Raw genomic sequence first — 20,089 nt, 5'->3', positions numbered from 1 at the left:
ATGCAAAGTTGCAGAGTTGAATGGCTTTGTTCCAACACATATTAAAATATGTAAGAGTATAACTCACAATTTAAGAAAACCAGATCAGATTAGTTTAGTATTGCCTTGGGCATTTTTACTCAAGCAATGACAAGTTCAAGGCACATTTTTACCGTAATTACTGTGTTATTGCCCAAAAGCAAGAATTTAACACAATGTTACTGCTGTCTTAAATATACTAATTTTCCTGGGAAAGAGTTTAACCGTTACAGTAAAAGGTACTGATTTTCCAATTTAATTTTAAAATGTTACAAAATATTTTGGTATTTTAAGGTAATGATGATGCCACATACATACTTAAAATGATTTAAAATTACCTCTTTTTAGAGTCTGAACATGTGTGGTTTTTCTAGCTTAATTTCTGACCTACTTTTTATTTAATGCATCATACTGGTAGCCAGGCAGGCATAGTTCTTGTGAAACAAAATGGCTCTGTTTGCCTAATGGCAGGTATTTTACCTTTATCCCAGAGGTTAATAGGTAAATTCAGATTGGTTTTACTAGAAACTGTGTTTGTATTTTGCATAAACAAAGGTGAAATTAAATGTTTCATTCTAATTCTTTGGGAACAATTCAAATACCAACTCTCCCAATAGCTATTCACAAATAGCAAGTGTAGCTATAGATAAACACTGACTTCCTTTTTTTCCTACTAGGAGGTTTACTCAGATGCAACAGGGGAAATTTTTTCTGCTTATTCTGAACCTCTTTAATAACACAGCACTTCAAATACAAGGACTGAACTTTTCTGTAAAAGATACTTGGAAAAAAAAAATAACCAGCTCTACATATTCCAATCAGTGAAATGATTATGTGGTATAAATCTGTATTACTTAGTCCACTTATTAAGCATTCTATATTTGAACTCTCTTTTGGAACTGGTAGGCTAAAGAGAATTCTTAGTTCTGTGCTTGGTACATTTTTGCTGTTGCTTGGAGCTTTAGTGAAGTCTGAATTGTCTTGGAAGCCTCAAAATTGGAATATATGTTTTATCAGACTAATTCTTCAGAGAACTTTATGTACAATCTTCTTCTGGGTGTGATGCAACTTAATAAATAGGGAAAGAGTGATACAGTCTACTTAGACCATATGCCTTGCTATGTAAGCTTATTTTTTATATTATTTTTTATTCTTTTATAAAAAAAAGAAATTACCTGGCAAATAAACTGGCTGCTTGCACTGTGTTTCTTTATCTTGAAGAAGAATGTGGGAATAACGTATCTGGTTTTTACTTACAAGGCAGGTGAAATGTACAGTCATCTGTGCATACCAAAGTTGTATAGTGGGAGATTCAGCTAGTTTCTGCTGGTTTCTCTGCTCTTTTCTGCATGAAACCCAACTAGGGCTCTGGTAGCTACCACTTCATAGAATCATAGAATGGTTTGGGCTTGAAGCAACCTTAAATATCAACCAGTTCCACACACCCCCTACCATGGGCCTTCCTTCCACTGGATCAGCCTCATCCAGCTTGCCCTTGGACACTTCCAGGGATGGGGCATCCATGACTTCTCTGGACAGCCTGTTCCAGTGAATATTTCTTCCTAATGGCTAATCTAAATCTTTGCTCTTTCAGTTTAAAACTGTTCCCCCTCATCTGATCACTGCACTCCCTGATAAAGAGCCCCTCCCCAGCTTTCCTGTAGGTCCACTTCAGGTACTGGAAGACTTCTCTAAGGTCTCCCTGCAGCTTTCTCTTCTCTAAGCTGAACAAGCCTGGCTCTCTTAGGCTAATCTCATGGGGGAGGTGATTCGTCCCACAACTCATCTTGTTGTAAACACTTCTCTATCTTGGGGCAGCATGTTGCAGAAGGGAAGTGATTGCTCTCCCACTTAGTGGAACAAGGGAGAAGTGTGTCCTTTTGTTACAGCTTCATAAAGTTATAATATTTGTTACTTCAGTTTTCTTCTCAGAGCTGGTGGAGAGTTGCTTTGATGAGGGTGTGGGGTGTCTGCTCTCTTACTTACTGAGATTTTTGGAGTACTTGCCATACCTCATAGGAAAGCTGGATGCGCTTGTTCCTCCCCAGGATGTGCTGGTTCCCATACAGACCATAGAAACATAGCTGCTTTACAACTCTTTGTGGTGTAGTCAAAGAATTTCTAGAATACAATAGTAGGAGGAAGCAGAATAAACAAGCTGTCAATTAGTGGCTAAGAAAAATACTTTCTGTGAGCAGTCTGCAATTTTAACTCTGATGAGTAAAATCACAGCTGTTGTCATTTTAACATGAGAATGCAAAAAGAAGCCTTTAAAATGTAGGCGGGGGAAGGAATGGGTTGGGACAGGTCTGGCTCCAAGCAGATTTGAGGGAGGTTTGGGGTTTTTTTGTATTCAGACTTAGCTAATAGAAAGGTTGATTCTGCTCATTGTAGAATTTGGTTGTAAATTGTGCAGAAGGAGCTTGAGTGGGTGTCTCCTAGAGACAGAGTTGCCCCTGTGGGGAGGAAGCACCAGTTCCCTTCGCAAGCTGCTGACTCAGGCCTGTGATGGGGATGCGTGAGCTTCCTGCCACCTGCACGCAAGGGCAGCCTGGTTCTGCCTGAGGAGTAGGAACGAGGAGAACAGAAAGTGTGCAGAAACGGCATTTTCCCATGCTCTTGCACCATCTAAGTTCACTCTGCTGCTTCTGAACTGCCTCAGTCTGCCAGGCACTTAGGCCTTCTGGTTGATTCATTATATAAGTAGTGTGAGATAGGATCAAAGTAATGACGGGTCTCTGATGCATCATTTAGCATGAAGCAAAGCAGCTGATGAGACCTGTAATTATTTTGTTGGGCAGCCATTTATTTTACTGCTTTCCTTAAAGTCTTTAAATGGCTTTGTATTAAGAAATCTCAAGCAGAATACATTAATAACTCCAGTTTGTTTTTCGTTGCAGGTGTTAACAGTTAGTCCTAAAATAAAAGCGGTATTTATGAGGACCAAAAATATTATTACATCTTTTAATACTGTGTAAAGCTGTACCTTATAATTTCCTGCTCATTAAAATACTGTAACTCAAATTGTTGTTACAGCCCTGTAGTGAAACAGTTTTCAATGACAGGCCTTTCAGAATCTCTGTTCTTGCCATCCGCTTTCTGAGTGTCCTTTTCTTCCTTCTCCCTCAGTGTTTTGCCTTGATTTTCATATTTCCCTTTATTTAAAGTGGGAAAGAGAAACTGGAGGAAAATAGGCCAAAGTGTGGGTTTTTTTTAACTTGAATGCTCCTTGAAGGTGGACTCCGTTGGAAGTGTGCTGGTGGTGCTTTAACATTGTGTTGTAGGAGGTTGCTACAGAGCAGCACATAGCATCCTGCTGTTTGCTTTCACATGTTTAGCATGCTGATGTTGCTGTCAGTGAAGACTGGAGGCAAGAACCAGTTCTTCCTCCCCTGTTCTCCCCCTACAAGCTTTCAGGGGTTGTTAGGCTTTTGTTTAGGTCACAAGATAAAACTGTCCTTTTTGCTGTGAATTTTTCAGAGGTGAATTAGAAAGTTACCCTATAGACAAATTCACAGAACAGTGCATTCCTGGGAGAACAGATTGCCTGTCCTCTCCTGAAATTACTTTTTCTTTTAATTTTGCTTTCAGGCCTTCATACCACTTTGTGCCATATTCAATACAGGACATCTTTTGTGACACATGTAATGGTTCTTGTTCCCTTACCTTCAGATATCTTCCTTGAAATATTCCTCTAACATTTTTGTTGTTTTCTACATGTTAACTGTGACCCACTGGTAGTTTCAAGCAAATTAGAGATTTATTTGACTATGTAATTGCAATGCTACTGAAGTTTTCCATGGTAGTTATAAAGAGTAGGTGGATAATTGTGCATGAGCATGATGGACCAGTGTGCTCTTGGGCTTCAGTGCTCATTGTTTTAAAACCCTTTAGGCATCTGTTTAATGTTCTCAGGCTCCTGAACCAGCTCATTTTCTTAAACATGCTCACCCCAAGAGTCCCGATGTGACTTAAAATTGTCACAGGGTTATATCGTGATTGGATAATAAAACACACAGATGTTTGCACAAATTGCTAATACAGTTACCCCTGTTAGTAGAAGCAGTACATGTACCAAAATGGATGAGTTGTCTGGTTTTTCTTCATATTTCTAGAATGGTGTTGGAGATGAGGTTGGCTGCTTCTAAGTGATTGGGGGGAGTGCTTTTGTCTTTCATACTTGTGCAATGTTTTTGTAACTGGGAGATTTTATCTATTCCCTCCCTCCCAAGAAGCTAGTGAGGCTACAACTCAATTATAAGTCAACCCATTTGTCAAGGAACCTACTAATCCGTCTCTTCTGATAAGGAGTCCTCCGGTGTTGTGTGGTGGCTGATTAGTTACTGGTTCACCAGGCAGTCTAGTTCTCCTGGGCCTTAGCTGACCTTGTCTTGAGGGTGCTTCCTATCACTAGAAAATTGGTCAGTTTTAGTCTGTTGTTGAGCCAGTGTTTACAAAATTGTTCCTAGAGACAGGAGAGTCTCTCCCTGTGTTACCATTGCTGACTCCTGACAGTGTTATCAGTGTTGGAGACAGAAACTTTTTTAGTCTCTGAGAAAAAGTAGATGCCTAATCAAAGGCAGTGATCCTCATGTGCTGCAGCAGTACTTTTTGAACTATTTTAAATACCTATATATTTCAACTTAGTCTTCCTGATGCTTGGTCTGAGTACCAGATAAGATGAAACACTGTAGATACCATTTTTTTTTCTTGCAAATAGGTAACTTTAATAAATAGATTGCCCTGTTTGGAGCAGGTTAATGGGCCAGTTGATCTCCTCTGGCCATTTACGACTTAAATTATTCTGATAATTTAAAAATTGAATGTGACGTTCTGCAGAGAATAGATTAAACTCTTTAGCAAATTCCATTTTCTGTGTTTTATTAGATTTGTAATTTTGGAATATGCATTGAAGTTGTTCTGCTGTGTTGCATTTATAGATCACTTTCAACACTGGGCTTGGTTATATCATCACTCGCTGACCAAGCAGCGGGGAAGGGGAAAAGCAAGTTTGTGCCTTACAGAGACTCTGTACTCACTTGGCTTCTCAAGGTAATTAATATTTTTCATTCATTCTGTTCACAAGATGTCAGCTTAATAGTTTGTAGGATCATTGTGGCATACCTCTGTGTACGTGGATTTATAATCTGTTTTTTAAAGAGTTGAGGTAAGGAGCTGTCATAGCTATAAGTTGTTCCAATTAATGTGGACAGCTAAGTGTATCTTGTGTTAATTTTCTCTTAATTTACTCTATGTAAATAGCTATTTGGCTGCTTTCAGTCTTAGCGGAATCAAATCTGATGGGTGTGGCTGGAAATGTTTACAAATCATACTGGTTAGTTTATATCCAGAGTACCTGTCAGTGTTCAAATGGTAAGCTTTGTATTTTAAGTATATTTGTAAAGACATTGTGTAGCAGAGAACTCCCTCAAACTTTCTGTGGGTGCACTCTACAGGACAACTTGGGAGGAAACAGCCAAACTGCCATGATTGCCACAATTAGTCCAGCAGCAGACAACTATGAAGAAACGCTTTCTACTCTGAGATATGCAGACAGAGCCAAAAGGATAGTTAATCATGCTGTGGTGAATGAAGATCCAAATGCCAGGGTCATCAGGGAATTACGTGAAGAAGTTGAAAAACTGAAAGAGCAGCTCTCGCAAGCCGAGGTAACATTATTCATGGTACAATGTAAACAAAGTTTTACATTGAAATGTCAGACTCTGGCTGGAAGGTTAAGCTTTCTTTGTAAGGCTTAGAAAATAAGGAAGAGTCGAGTCTTGCTCTTTAAAAAAAACTCCCCAAAAAAACCTTGCTTCCTGAAATAAATCCAACAAAACGTTTGCTTCTTTTTAGTAACTTTTTAATGACAGAATTGTACTGATGATGACCCTTGTCAGAATAGACTCCTTTTGAGGAACTTCATTTCAAGTACTAATTGATGCAGCACAGATAAGACCTAAAGCACAACTTCATTTTGTAGACTTATTAGCAGATTTTTTTTTGCGTTGTTGGACTATATGATTTAATGATGTCATATAGAAAAAGTATGAAAAGCCATGAAATTTGTGAAAAATCTTTAAAAAAATTATCAAAACTGATCAGCAATTTGCTTTACTGTCTTAACACTGTGTGATTGCTGCTTATCTGGGTAGGATAGGTGCTGATATCCAACTGCACTGTAGGACAATGTTTATATCTTTTAAGGCAAAACACAAAATACTACTGTCAAGAGAACAGAACCATGCCTGAGGGTAAATTTGTGTTGTGTTTAAACTTAATGTTCATTTAAGAAATAGTGTGCCTTGTATGACTTTACAGGCTGAAATGGGAAAATCTGCTTTAAGAAAAAGGAGCTATTAAGTTTCTTCATAAATATCTGTTCTAATCCTGTATTTCAGATCAGAAAATACTATTGTAGCATGTTCTTAATTATGTTGGTGAACTGTGGCTGAACCCAATTAGTAGGAAGGTGTCCACAGTCCTACTAATGTTTTTTAAAAAGTTTTTTCTCTTATACTTTCTGTTAAAAGCAGCTATATAGAATTATAGGTCAACCTGTGGAATTTTTACTTGGCACTTTGACACATTCAAGCCCTTTGCTTTTGTTTCCTAGTGTGAAATAAGCAGCCTCTCTTAGCTTCAGAGCATGCCTTCCTTCGAAGATAATCAACAGGGTCAGTCTGAAAGCTGTAATGCAACTCTAGGAACACTTATGGAACCAGGATAGGAAGGCTATATATTGAGAGGAAATTGTATATGAAGAAAGTTTGCAGTTGAACTTCACATCTAAAACTTAAGTTTTTATATATTCAGATATTTTTGTACCGACACTGAAGCTTGAGTGGTCAGGCGCAGAGATTTTGTTGTTTCCATTGGCCTCTGGAGCTATGTTGATCTTTCAGATCTGGCCCCATGATTGGTGGATTCTGTCCTCTCCCTTTACAAGTGACCTGTTTCTTTATCTTCTGGCATGAAGAACCTGGGGGTATAGTTGAAATCTATGGTTGCATTTCATATTATGTTGCTGTGTTCAGTTTCCTCGTGCAAGTAGACGTTGCAGTGGGAAGAGTAAGTTTTTGCTAATTTCTATCTTCTAGGCCATGAAGGCACCGGAATTGAAGGAAAAATTGGAAGAATCTGAAAAACTAATAAAAGAGTTAACAGTCACCTGGGAAGAAAAGCTAAGGAAGACAGAAGAAATTGCACAGGTATTTCAGAAATTTTTAGGAGGAAAGGTCAGATACTCATTTAGAACAAGCTGAATTTCATGAGCTTTAGTTGCCTGTGCTGTATCCCCCACCAGCTATTTAAAATTTGCCTGGACTTTGTAATTTCCTCTCATTTTAGGGGTGTAAGGTGGTTTTTTTTTGGTGGAGTGTGTTTGGGTTTATTTTAAGTCTACATTTCAATAGAATAAATGTAGCTGTGTCATGATATCATTGTTAAAAACTAGTATTTGATTTTAAAATGAAACATCAAAATATGTTTGGGTAGTTCACTTTATAAATAAGACCACAGTGGGATTTAGGATGTGTTTCCCTTGAAGTGACTAAGAAAACTCAGAATTATAAAAGAATCAGAATTTCGGGTGGTCTTTGTTACTTTCGCTTTTAATGACTTCTTAACCAGAGAAGGAAAAAGTGTACACATGTTCAATAGTGTTTGATGATGATGATGATTATTAAAATAAGACTTCTGGATTCCAGTGTACTTCTCTATCATTTTTCACCATCTGTAGCTTGGAGAACGAGTCTTGTTGGTTTCTCTTTCTCATCCTGATGATCCAGAAGCCTCCTTTGGTGCCACCACTGTTTAAATTAAAAAGACCCAAATCAAACCCAACCAGCCAAATAAAAAACGCAAACCGTAGCAAAGCAAAAAGACACCTGTGAGCTAGTATGTGCTTTATCTGAATTAATACTGCAAAACAATAAACCTACACTGTGGCATGCTGTTTTCCAAGTTCTCTATGACTAGAGTTCTCTGAGTAATTGCAGCCTAGTTTTTAACTAACACAGACGCTCAAAGCCACATTGTGCTACTTATGAGTAGCTCTCATAAAATCAGTAGGGCCGCTTAGGTAAGGAAGTTCAACTTTGGGGAAACAGGTGTTTGAGGATTAGATCTAATTTTTTACTGTTGGTGTATAAAGATATTTTTTAAATGTTATTTTTATATTAAACATAAGCTATTAAAAATATCATACTTGACCAATTCCTTAAGTTCTGTTTCTGATAGCGGTATACAGGATGCATGTTAAGCGTGTGCATCTTCAGCTTTAGTTGCTTTGCTTTTATTTGCTTGCTATACTTTCCATATTGCAGCAGACAAGATTAACATATTTTTGTAATTGCAGGAGAGGCAAAGACAGCTAGAGAGCATGGGAATTTCCCTTGAGTCTTCAGGCATCAAGGTTGGGGATGACAAGTGTTACCTGGTGAACCTGAATGCGGACCCTGCGCTCAATGAGCTTTTGGTTTACTATTTAAAGGTAAGAATGTGAATACAGAAGGATGTTTACACAGCATGAAAGGACGCTTGTTTATTGTTTGGAATTCTTGGCTTAATTTGTTATTCAGAGTGTATTTAGATTCTGAGACCTACATGCAGCAAAATAGGGTAGATGTCCTCCTAGTGTTTAAGCTTTTGTTCTCCCTTTGCAGTTCAGCTTCATTGTTTTCCTAACTGATCTCCTGGTTGTCAGCAGTGCAAGAAGTGCTCAGTGTGTGCCAGTGTTCAGATAAATTCTTGCTTTTCCAGACAGGCTATGAATGGAATTGCCTTTTGGGCTGAACTTGAAGCAAGAGCTTCATGTTAGATGCTGCACTGAGGATTGCTTTAAATATTCAGTGGGTTTATCATAAAGAGATGATGTTTAGTAGTCATCAGTAAGAGTAAACATAGTCTTCAATGACAGGAAAGCTTAAGAAAAAGACAAAGGCGGGGGAAAAAAGTGCTGTTAATTTTTCAGAAATACATTTTCCTACTGCTGCTAGCTTTTGTACCATTCTGTTTTGCATAGTCTCACATCAGAATGAAATAATGTCAAATAAAACCTAATAAGTTTGTAAGAAAATGCGAGCTTGTTGTCAATAAGATGTGAAACACTATCCCGACTTACAGTTACTTTTCTGCTTCAATGGCTGAGATAGGGCTTCTATATTTGTACATTAGCAAAAAAAAAACCCAAACAAAAACACAGCTTCTCTAACATCAGGAAAGGAAAGTATTTCAGCAGAATTTACAATATGACTTGAAATTATGTAGAGATTAGTATATATAGTTGAGTTGCTACATAGCAAATGGTTGCACCCTTAGCAAGTTTGCAGATGACACTAAGCTGGGTGGAAGTGTGGATCTGCTGGAGGGTAGGGAGGCTCTGCAAAGGGATCTGAACAGGCTGGACCGCTGGGCTGAGTCCAATGGCATGAGGTTTAACAAGGCCAAGTGCCGGGTCCTGCACTTAGGGCACAACAACCCTGGCTGTCGACCAACTGAACGTGAGCCAGCAGTGTGCCCAGGTGGCCAAGAAGGCCAATGGCATCTTGGCTTGTATCAGAAACGGCGTGACCAGCAGGTTCAGGGAGGTTATTCTCCCTCTGTACTCAGCACTGGTGAGACCGCTCCTTGAATACTGTGTTCATTTCTGGGCCCCTCACCACAAGAAGGATGTTGAGGCTCTGGAGCGAGTCCAGAGAACAGGGACAAAGCTGGTGAAGGGGCTGGAGAAGAGGCCTTATGAGGAGCGGCTGAGAGAGCTGGGGTTGTTTAGCCTGGAGAAGAGGAGGCTGAGGGGAGACCTTATTGCTCTCTACAACTACCTGAAAGGACGTTGTAGAGAGGAGGGTGCTGGCCTCTTCTCCCAAGTGACAGGGGACAGGACAAGAGGGAATGGCCTCAAGCTCCGCCAGGGGAGATTTAGGCTGGACATTAGGAAAAAATTCTTTACAGAAGGGGTCATTGGGCACTGGAACAGGCTGCCCAGGGAGGTGGTTGATTCACCTTCCCTGGAGGTGTTTAAGGCACGGGTGGACGAGGTGCTGAGGGACATGGTTTAGTGTTTGATAGGAATGGTTGGACTCGATGATCCAGTGGGTCTCTTCCAACCTGGTTATTCTATGATTCTATGATAGCTGTTTTCTGAAAAGCAGCCAGTTCTATTCACCTTGTTTTATTATTTATGTTGTCCTTCCTTATATGTGCCTATATGACATGGCTAGTTTTCTTCATTTATTGCTTGTATGCAAGAATAGTCTGGGAATATTGTTAGATCAGAAACTGTATGTCAGCTGTTTCATTTTGCATTATCTAAAACTATATGAAGGTGAAATTCAGGGCAGAAGAACAGTTTGTGGGACCTTTGCTATCTTCAAATTTGCTGTGGCACCTTTTCTGCTCTGTAGAAGAGCTTAGCAAAGAACACATAGATTGTACAGTCTGCGCTTTAGCTAATGTTTTCTTAGTTATATAAATAGTGATAGTTTTCTTGTCTCCTAGTAACAACTTATTTTCTAGGATCATACAAGAGTTGGTGCAGATACCTCTCAGGATATACAGCTCTTTGGTATAGGAATCCAACCAGAACACTGTGAGATTGATATTGCTTTAGATGGAGAAGTTACGCTCACACCCAAAGAAAATGCAAGGTAAGGAAGATCAGCAGCACTTTCCAGTGAAGTGTTTGCTTTTCTTTACCAGAAGATAACTTGCAGGCATTTTTATTTTACATAGTCAGGAGCAGCTTAGTTTCTGATTGATAAAGAGCTTCAGTTTAGGTGACTTAAACAGATACTTGGAAGTGAAGTTCAGTGATAAAACTGAGATTTCCCCCCACATGTACGTATTCAACCACCCACTCTGCAGCATAACAGATTCCCAGAGGTTTGGCTCAGAATAAACCATTGCAAGAAGGTATTCAGTAGGAATGAGCTGTTCCTTGTTTTTATCTTGAGTGGTAGTAGGATCAGTGAGATGCTGCAGGCAATCTCAACCTGTGCAATGGGATTGTAGACTGTGTCTTGATAGGGGAGGATAAATTGTGCCTCTGAGCAGTTCCTGTTATAAAGCTCGGCATTTTGTGAGAAAGAGGTGTCTGAAGATCCTTAAATTCTTTCTTAAGTCTTTAATTACTGTTGCATCTAGTAAATATGCAGTGAGGTCACATTTCTCCTTTTGTCTTTCTACATCTGTACTTTAATTACATTTCATTTGGGGGGCACTGTGTCTTCTTGTATAGAATTTTAAATGTCTTTGTCACTTCATCTCCAATGGCATGTGATGAGAAATGCCTTTGTCCTAGTTAACAGTCACACTTTTAGACTCAAGTCTGCATATTGAATCTACAGATGAGTATAAGAATGAGAAAAGTAAGTTTGAGACACACCTTTTAAAAAATCTGATCTCTTCCATTCTGCCTTCAAAAAATACCTCTTGGCATTTGTATTTTTCTTTTTCAGCCTGCAGTACAAAATTTCAAACACATGGAATTCACAGTTGTGGTAGTGGAGTTATTGTACTGGGAATCAGTCATTTTGACTGTCACGAGCAAAGGCACATGTCAGTGGGAAAAAAAAAAACATTTTGTTTTACTCGTGCCTGACCTGCAGTGCCTAAGTAGTTGTTCGTAAGATGCTAGTGTCAACAGAAATTCAGTTACCAGAATTTCATTGAAAAGAAATAAAATAAAGACCTACTTTTAAATCAAATTCTTATATGTTTGTGTTCACTTACTTGAGAGAGATGGCTGAAGTACAGAACACTGCATCTGGAAAGACTTTTTTTTAACTTAAGTTTTTTCCCCTTTCAGATAAAATGTTCTGGTTTGTGACTTGCATGTACAAAAATTCAACAGCTCCATTTTTTTGGTGATTGAAACTTAAAAACAAAGAAAACTAAATGCAAGAGTAGCAGTATGCCAGAATTTCATAAAAATAGACCCTTGTTAATAATAAAGACTCCATTTGTTGAAAGAGTGAAACTTGGATCTAAGGGTATTATCTCATGTTTGAATGCTGAGTATGTTAACAGTATGTTTTTCGACCGGGTGTTGACTTACTTATATCTTGGAGAGCTTTATCAGTAGGATTTGCATGCAACCAAGTTTGAAGATGGTTTATAAGAAACAGGCAGTGACCCGGTTTGAGAAATGGACATTTAAAGAAAACTGTACAACTAAAAGCAGCCTTGTCTGTATGTTTACTGAGGAGTTGTTCCAGCCAAAGCTGGAGCCGGGGAAGGTGTCTTTTGTTTAGTTCTGGCCGTAGAAATTGGACCCATAACTTTCCTGTTGATTCTTTAATGAGAGCATAGCAGATTTATGCATCATATGATACAAATCACTGCCAGAAAATGCAAGAAACAGTAGTCCTTGCAGTAACTTTTTAACCTTTTATGTTAAAAGATTTCACTGAAGTATTTTCTGCTTTCAGATCCTGTGTAAATGGTGCACTGGTGTGTTCTGTCACTCAGTTATGGCATGGAGATAGAATATTATGGGGCAACAACCACTTTTTTAGGTAATAGTCGATATTTACATTCCAGCCTTTTTACATTCAACTTGGTTTTTTTTTCTTCCAATGTTCTGCATAAACTTTTTAGAAACTGAATTTCAATTTTTACACAGAATCAATTTGCCAAAGAGGAAACGACGAGATTGGCTCAAGGACCTTGAGAAAGAAACTTCGTTAGGAGAGCACGATCTGGATGCATCTAGTGAAGCTTCTTCAGAACCAGACTACAACTATGAGTTTGCACAAATGGAAGTTATTATGAAGACACTGAATAGTAATGGTAAGTCAACTGCCAGATAAAAATGTTCTTTTGGATTGTCTAACAAGTTCAACATGGAACTTAATTTATATGTGAAACAACAAGCAGTACATTTATTCCATGGGACTTTGGAGCATTTTTGGAAAAAGATACTTTACATTTGGGTATAAATACACAGATTGGTAGTTGGTTTATTCACAACTACACGATTTTCTATCTGCATCTGCTGTCCTTTATAGTGCAACTGAGTTGTAATCTTACGCCTGTCAAATAATTGTCTATCTCCTACCAGCCTCTTGCTTTTCCAAGTTACTGCAGACAAAAGGGTGCTCCAGATATGGCTCAATTAGTTTCATCCTTCCTTTTGTATCAACTATTACTGACATCATTCTAGCCTAAGTAGAAAAACACTGAAATGATAACAAGCCAGTAGTCAAATGTCTGCTAGTGTTGGTTTTAATGCTTGATTGCTCTCAATATTTTTTGAATCTTTGTTAAATCTATTGCAATGCCTTTTTAGAACACTGTAGTAAAATATAGTATGTATAAAGTAATGGTATGGTGTATATATAAAACAATATGGCATTTTAATGATTTCCAGAAAGCAACTCATGGTTCATACAATATAATATGGTATGAAGAAATGCTGAAAAACTTGGGAGTCTACTGAATGCTTTGTGCAGGCTTTTTAATATACAACATTTGAGAGGCAAATATCTTGGGTTTTGGTGGCTACCAAGAAGACACAGCAGATAGTGTTTCATTGCTTTCTGTTTTCTTTTTTTCATATCTTTGCGGTATTTCCATATTTGTTTGCTATGGTTTACTTGTTGAAATGCAGTATTTACTATTCCATCATCTCTCCTTATTCTTTAATTTTCTCTATTTTGCTGTTGAATACAGCATGATGGTTGTGTATGTGTGATGCCCTAGCAATAGTTTGCAGGGTTTGGTTGTTTTTTTTTTTATAGCTTGATTTTAGTGGGATGCTTGTGTGAGTGAGTTACATGGTTGGGTCATTTAAGTTGATGTGAAATTACTGTTCGATAACAGAAATATTCTCACTATGGTTCATTCATACTAGGAGACCAATTTCAGATGAATCTGCCATCCTGGTGGTCTTCAGTGTTGTCATCGCTTGTGAAGGTTCTATTGCCTGTCTTAAGGCCTCGAACTGTCCCATATCTGTGCCAAAACTGGGACAAAGGTTTTGAACTCAATGTCTCATGCATGAGACTGCTGGAGAAATGTGAAAGCATTAATTGATGCGTGATCTGCTTGTCACTAACCAAGGATTTGACTAAACTGTAGCAGTCTACAATGAGTTAGTGTTCTCTGAATGGAGGGTCACATTTTTTGGTTTTCATGTGCTATTATCTAGCTGATGGAAATGATTCTTTACAGTATTTCAAGTGTCTTTACATTTTAGTTCAGTAGGCTTTTTTGATTGTGGTCCATAACACTTAGTCTTGGTCATTTGTTTTCTGTGTCTTTGCTCAAGAACAGTACAGACCTCACTGTTCCATTAGAACTCTTTCCTCCCTAATGCGCAGCAAATGTTGGCAGTCATGTATGTTGCACAGTTTCAGACGTGTCATAACCAAATTCTTCTGCTTTTTCTATCTTCTGCTTCCTCCCACATACGTGTTGCTTAAGTAAGTTGGAATAGTAAGTGATAATAAAACCCCGACTAAACAAGAGGCTGAGGATCATAGGCTGGTTTTTCGATTAGAAGCCCGGTAGTGCTTCCGGGTTTTGTTCTTCTCAATGGTATAGCTGAAATACAGTTTTTTTCAGACAGGCTTCCAGTTTGTTGGGGAAGAAGTAAATCAGCTTTTTTCAATATCATTTATTTGTTCTTCTGTAAAATGAGAAATAAATATGGGTGTGGATGAAGAAATAACTAAATAACCAAAGACAGTTATTTCCATCATCCATATTTTCAGGAGAGACTCTGGAAGGGAAGCAAAGGGATGTTTAAAAACTATTATTATATAAAAACTATTATTATATAGGTGTGTTATGGGTTTGGGATTTTTCTTTCACATCAGTGGTTTGATATAGACCGAAGCAAGAAGTTTTGGTTTGTCTTTATTTTGGGTTCCCCTGCCCACTTGATCTATTTGAGAACAGTAACCCTCTTTAAATAAATATCATAGCTTCTCCAGGGTGCAAGCACATTTGTTTTTATTGCATGTAACCAGAACAACAGTGTCACATATTGCATCCGTCTGCAGAGAAGCTCTGAGGGAAAATGTGTCACTTTGAAAACAGCTGTAAAGAAAACATTCAGATTCTTTCCTACTTTCAGCATGTTCTGTGTGAGATTCTGCCAGATCAGCTTTGTACTGCTAACTCGTGATGCTGGTCAAGCACACAATGCAGCAAAGAAGTTTACTTTATTCTTGTATATGGCACAGTAGTTAAGTAAACGATGCGATTAGGTTATGCAGCTTCTCATTTAAGCAAACAAGTTAGAGCTCAGGGTGGGGATGTTGATAAAACTTAGCAAAGCAGCCTGTATCATAGCATTCTTCTAGAATGCTTAAAAAAATGAACATATATGAAATTTTAAGGAATTTATTCAGCATTGTTGTTACTAGATTGACAGATTCCAGATGTGAATTAAGTGACATCGCAGCAAGGTAATAAGAGCTGTTCATCATGTGGAGAAAGTACATTCTTTTGGTTCAGTGTTAATAGTATAACATTTTGTAGAGGATTAACTGCATAGCAATGGTCTTCTCAGAGCGATTGAACTCTTGTCACGTAAATGGGTGAAGGACTGGGACCTGAGACTTCTGACACTGAATGGAATTTGCTGTGTGTTCAGTAGACACTGGGTATTATCTTCCCTAATGTTTGACATTGCATGAGAAATCTGAAATGGTGCAACATGGTGCTTAAATCTAACTTAAACACTACTGTAGTTGTTTTGAATTGTGAAAAACACTATTTTTTCATCTTTTAGCTATAGACGGTTTGTAATTCACACCATATTTTGCTTTTTCGCTCTGAAAAGCTGGGGGTTTCTGGGTAAACTCTTTCAAAAGTTAAATTGAGGACTTTTCTAAAAATATAACTTCACCTTTTATGTTTCGATACAAGCATAACCCACCTTTTTTATTCTCAAACAGTAGTGGAATTTGTTGAAATTGGGAATATTCAAATTAGCTTCTTGCATCTTGTTTCAAACATTGTCCATAATTTAATTTGATCCTGTGGTGGTTGTCATCCTGTAAATCCAGGTGGCTGGAAAGGTCATGTTTATTAAGGAAATCTGCTCCCTGAACCTGGAGCAGGTCTTCGAGCAGTTTAAGAATGCTTCGTCTTAATGAGTGAGCTTTAGATTCATTTCCTGTGTTTGCAAACATAGTAGAGGGCTTTAATTTCTTCCATGCCACTTCTCTGTCTTCTGAGTAATACCTGATTTCTCAACCATTCTTACATATTACTAAAATGATTTTAGGGATTATCCAGTAAAACCTATGCATATGAAGGTAATTCCGGTATTATCTGGAGAAGTTAGGAGGAGGAGGAGGGTGCAGATTGACATGAATAATTTGGGGTTTAGTTTAGGATATTAGAACTTGGTTCAGTCAGTTGGTTTTGTTGTACTGTCTGTTCAAAAGTTAAAAATAGCTAACCATCTTTCTGAGAATGTCATGGACTAAAACGAAATGTTTCTGGTTATTTTAATACACTTTTATGCATCACTGGTTTGCTACTTGGTTGCTATTTATACTGACTGATTTTCAAGTTTGTGCCTTATAATTAACCATTGTTGTGGTGTTGTCTTTGCGTGAAGCCAGTGATTTCTTCCATGGAAAAGGCCAGGGCCACAGTAGCAACTTGCAGTAGTGTTCAGGAAAACTTGTACGAAATCTTATAAGGACTGGTCTTGGTGGTCAAGACAAGATGGTTCGTAACTAAATCAGACTAATGTGGTTTTGGTTGTTTTGTGGTTTTGGGTTTTCTTTGAGAAGCACACTTCCAGCTCCAAAGTGGGAAAGTGTAATTAAATCTAGGTTTATTTTTCCGCCTCCGTTGTGTCAGATGGGCATTCTTAGAAGTCACAGCAGCTTTTTTAAAATATAGATATTTGCAGAATGGAAGAGGTATCACAAACAATTATTTTAAAGAGTTTTTTGAATTTGAAAATCCTGCATGTCCTAGAGCTGTAATGTCACTTCCTGTAATAATCTACCACTCCAGCTGTGGAACTCCTCTCTCTTCCCCTTCCAATATATGAAATCAGCAGTTTGTTAGGTGATGTGGTGTCACTCAGATATATATCTAGATTGGGCCTCTTGCAAACCACTTCTTTTCTGTAGTTAGGCTTTCAGATGTGTATAGAAGGAGCTTATTCCATTGAATTGCTTTCAGGGGCACAGGCTGGCATTGGAGCTAAACCCAAGAACAGACAAAGGACAGTAGTTTTCCTTTAATTTGATTGACACAAGCAGTTGCTGTTTCCGGACAGAGTATCCAAATGGATACTGTTCCAGGTTGATACTGAGGTGAAATTTGGTTTGTAAAGCTACATGCAGAAGGCCCCTCCAGAACATACTTTGTCTGCTTCAGTGCTGTAAAGCACATCGGTGCAGTGCAATGTGTGACTGTTCAGACAATTTATTTGTCTCAGTTTTCAACTGAGACTCTCCAACGTGTTTCATTCTCTGCCAAAATGGACAAAACAAATTGATTTTTACTTCCTTAGTTGTTTCCGTTTCTGGTTAGCATCATCTTCCCTTGTATTTTGCTTTGTTTTCATCTTACTAATTTGTCCCCTTTTCCATCTGTGATTCTGGAAAATACTATAACTTCACAGTATTGAAGTTTGCAGTAGATGAGGCTCTTGATCACTGTTCTAGTTGCTTTGCATGCTGTATCTTTTTCTTGTTTGGATTTATTTATTTAATGCAATATATGTTATTCTGGCTTTTGATTTGGGGGAGATTGGCCATCTTGTGTTTGAAAAGACTCTGGGATATGTTGATTGCTGTTGCCAAACAAATAATCCATGTTCTGTAATGCTAAAATTGCATTTTCTCACTTCTCTGTTTTGTTTTCTGTTGTTTTGAGGTTTTTTTAATATTTCCTCCCTTCCCTTTCTTTTTTAGACCCAGTACACAATGTGGTCCAGATCTTGGAGAAACAGTACTTGGAAGAGAAGCGGAGTGCTCTTGAGGAGCAGCGACTGATGTATGAACGTGAGTTAGAGCTGTTGCGGCAGCAGCTTTCTCCAGAAAGGCAGCATCAGCATGGCAGTGACAGACTCTCCTACACTGCTCAGACTGCACAGCAGAAAGTAAATCTCTGGACAGAAGAGAGGTGAGAATACTGGAGTTAAAACAAATAAATCAGTAAGAGCTACTAAACGTGAAAGATGGGGCTTGAACCATCTGTCAGAAACTGGTAATAGTTTTTGGTAGAGTTGACATGCAGTACAAGATCTGCCTGCACCAAAGCATTAGTATTTCATTTAGGACTAAGTTCTGATGTATAACATGGGTATGAGATCTTCCTGTTTGATTTAACACACATGAAATAAGAATTTAGCTTTTATTTATTAGGATTAAAAGTATTTTTTAGTTGTGTTGGGTTTTTCTAACTAGAAGAGTGCTTCTGAAATCTTTAGTTTAATAATTATTGCTTAAGCTACTTCTGCAGAAAAAGGTAAAGATTATGCAGAGGTAAATATGTCAACTCAGACTAAGGAGTGCACTAAGGAGTATTGTGTGGTGAGGGTATACAATGAGAGCATGGTATTTTGCAATCTAAAACCATAAACCATAGAGAAATGGGAGGCCATAAATGTCGTATGTGTTTCTAAAAGTAAGTCCAGCTTTAGAAGAGGATTGCTGTGTATTTCAGTACTATAAAATAGTCAAATAGAGTTTTTTAGCTGTTTAGAAAATAAAAGGCTTGCCATGAGATGAAAAGGCCTCCGTACAAAGGACTAGCATGACATCTGAATGCAGCCTTGGTGAAAGATTGTCCTGAGATTTGCAAGGGGAGTTAAAAAAGCAGACTAGGAAGATGTGAGCAGAGTTTAAGCAGCATGTGTGTTTTGCATCTTTACAATGAGAGATATTTGCTCTTAGTATCACTGGGGAGAGAAGGATGTCATCTCCGTGCAGAGATATTATAGGGGCAGCAAATGGAGATGATTTAAGTTTTCAGCATGCAGATGAGTATTGGGTTATTTCAGTGGGAAAAAGATGACTAGATGTAATAACAAATTTCTTTTAAGTTTCTTTTTAATCTATTTTATTTTAAAACAGAAGCTTTATTATTCATTCAGCCTTTTTACTATATGCAATGTGTTTGAGTGCTCTTTCCTATTTTGATAATTTTTGTTTTATTCTCCACCACTTAAAAAAACTGTGTGAACAAAAGAGGGGTCTAAACGAAAGATAGCCAAGACTGTGTTGTAGTTTTCAAATTCAGAGACTTAGAAATAGAACAGAATAGATCCAGGTTTAGTTTTTGTGCAAGGTTTGTTTTGTAATTTCTGCCCACTTCGACTTGGGGGGGGAACCCTAAACAAATAACAAACTGTTGACCAGGGATGACCAGAATATTTTCCATAATGAGCACAGGAAGAAGTAGTGCTGTTTTTCAGCTTCAATTAAAATGATTGTTTGCGCCTGTAAGACCTAAAAACAGAATCTTTGGGAACAGAACGTAAAGCATTGCAGAGCCGTGACTGGGATTTTCAGGCTCTTTTAGGGCTACAGGAGGAGTGCAAAATGAGAAACATGCTAGTTGATATTGTTGCTATTAAGAACTGCTTTGTGCACAACAAGGCCATCAAGAAATCATTGATAACCTACTTCAGTAGCAGACGCGAGAACTGGGCTTACTGGCAAGGGAAGCCGTGCCTCTAAGAAGATGCAACGGAATGGAAAAGGGAATAACAAAAAAATTCCAGGCTGTCCTTGAGAGTTGAGAAGCAAAAATGGTAATTGATCAACTTAAAATTAACCAACCAGCCCAAGCATATAATGACACAGAGGAATGAGAATCGTGAGTGAAATCAAGGTCAAGTGTTGTGCCAGCCTTCTCTTCTCAGCAACTGTATGACGTTTCTTAGGAGGAGCTGTGCTTTGAACAAGCATTTTTGCCTCTGGATTTCATGGGTGAATGCTTTACTCTCTGCAGCTGTTGAACTTCTTGAAAACTGTACTTAGCTGCATTGTAAAAAAGAGGAGAATGAGTGCTCTTTGTCGCGATCAGTAAGGAGACTGGTAACGTTTTTGTGGCACCGTCATTGAATGAGCAGTTCTCTGGAAGA

The 20,089-nt window shown here is 38.2% G+C and overlaps 1 protein-coding gene across 1 annotated transcript in view; it reads left to right on the top strand.

Annotated features, from left to right (window-relative positions):
* The window catches only part of KIF13A (kinesin family member 13A), a 120,141-nt gene that overhangs the window by 68,491 nt on the left and 31,561 nt on the right, over positions 1 to 20,089 (top strand). Inside the window, exons 10-17 of the mRNA XM_069853707.1 lie at positions 4,959 to 5,070; positions 5,475 to 5,687; positions 7,119 to 7,229; positions 8,378 to 8,512; positions 10,537 to 10,667; positions 12,450 to 12,536; positions 12,644 to 12,810; positions 17,913 to 18,123. Of these exons, the coding sequence (XP_069709808.1) occupies positions 4,959 to 5,070; positions 5,475 to 5,687; positions 7,119 to 7,229; positions 8,378 to 8,512; positions 10,537 to 10,667; positions 12,450 to 12,536; positions 12,644 to 12,810; positions 17,913 to 18,123 (1,167 nt within the window). The remainder of the gene's footprint in view (positions 1 to 4,958; positions 5,071 to 5,474; positions 5,688 to 7,118; positions 7,230 to 8,377; positions 8,513 to 10,536; positions 10,668 to 12,449; positions 12,537 to 12,643; positions 12,811 to 17,912; positions 18,124 to 20,089) is intronic.

The sequence above is a fragment of the Phaenicophaeus curvirostris genome, chromosome 3 (genome assembly GCF_032191515.1).
Source record: "Phaenicophaeus curvirostris isolate KB17595 chromosome 3, BPBGC_Pcur_1.0, whole genome shotgun sequence".
Lineage (NCBI taxonomy): Eukaryota > Metazoa > Chordata > Aves > Cuculiformes > Cuculidae > Phaenicophaeus > Phaenicophaeus curvirostris.
This window is presented reverse-complemented; position numbering and strand designations above follow the sequence as displayed.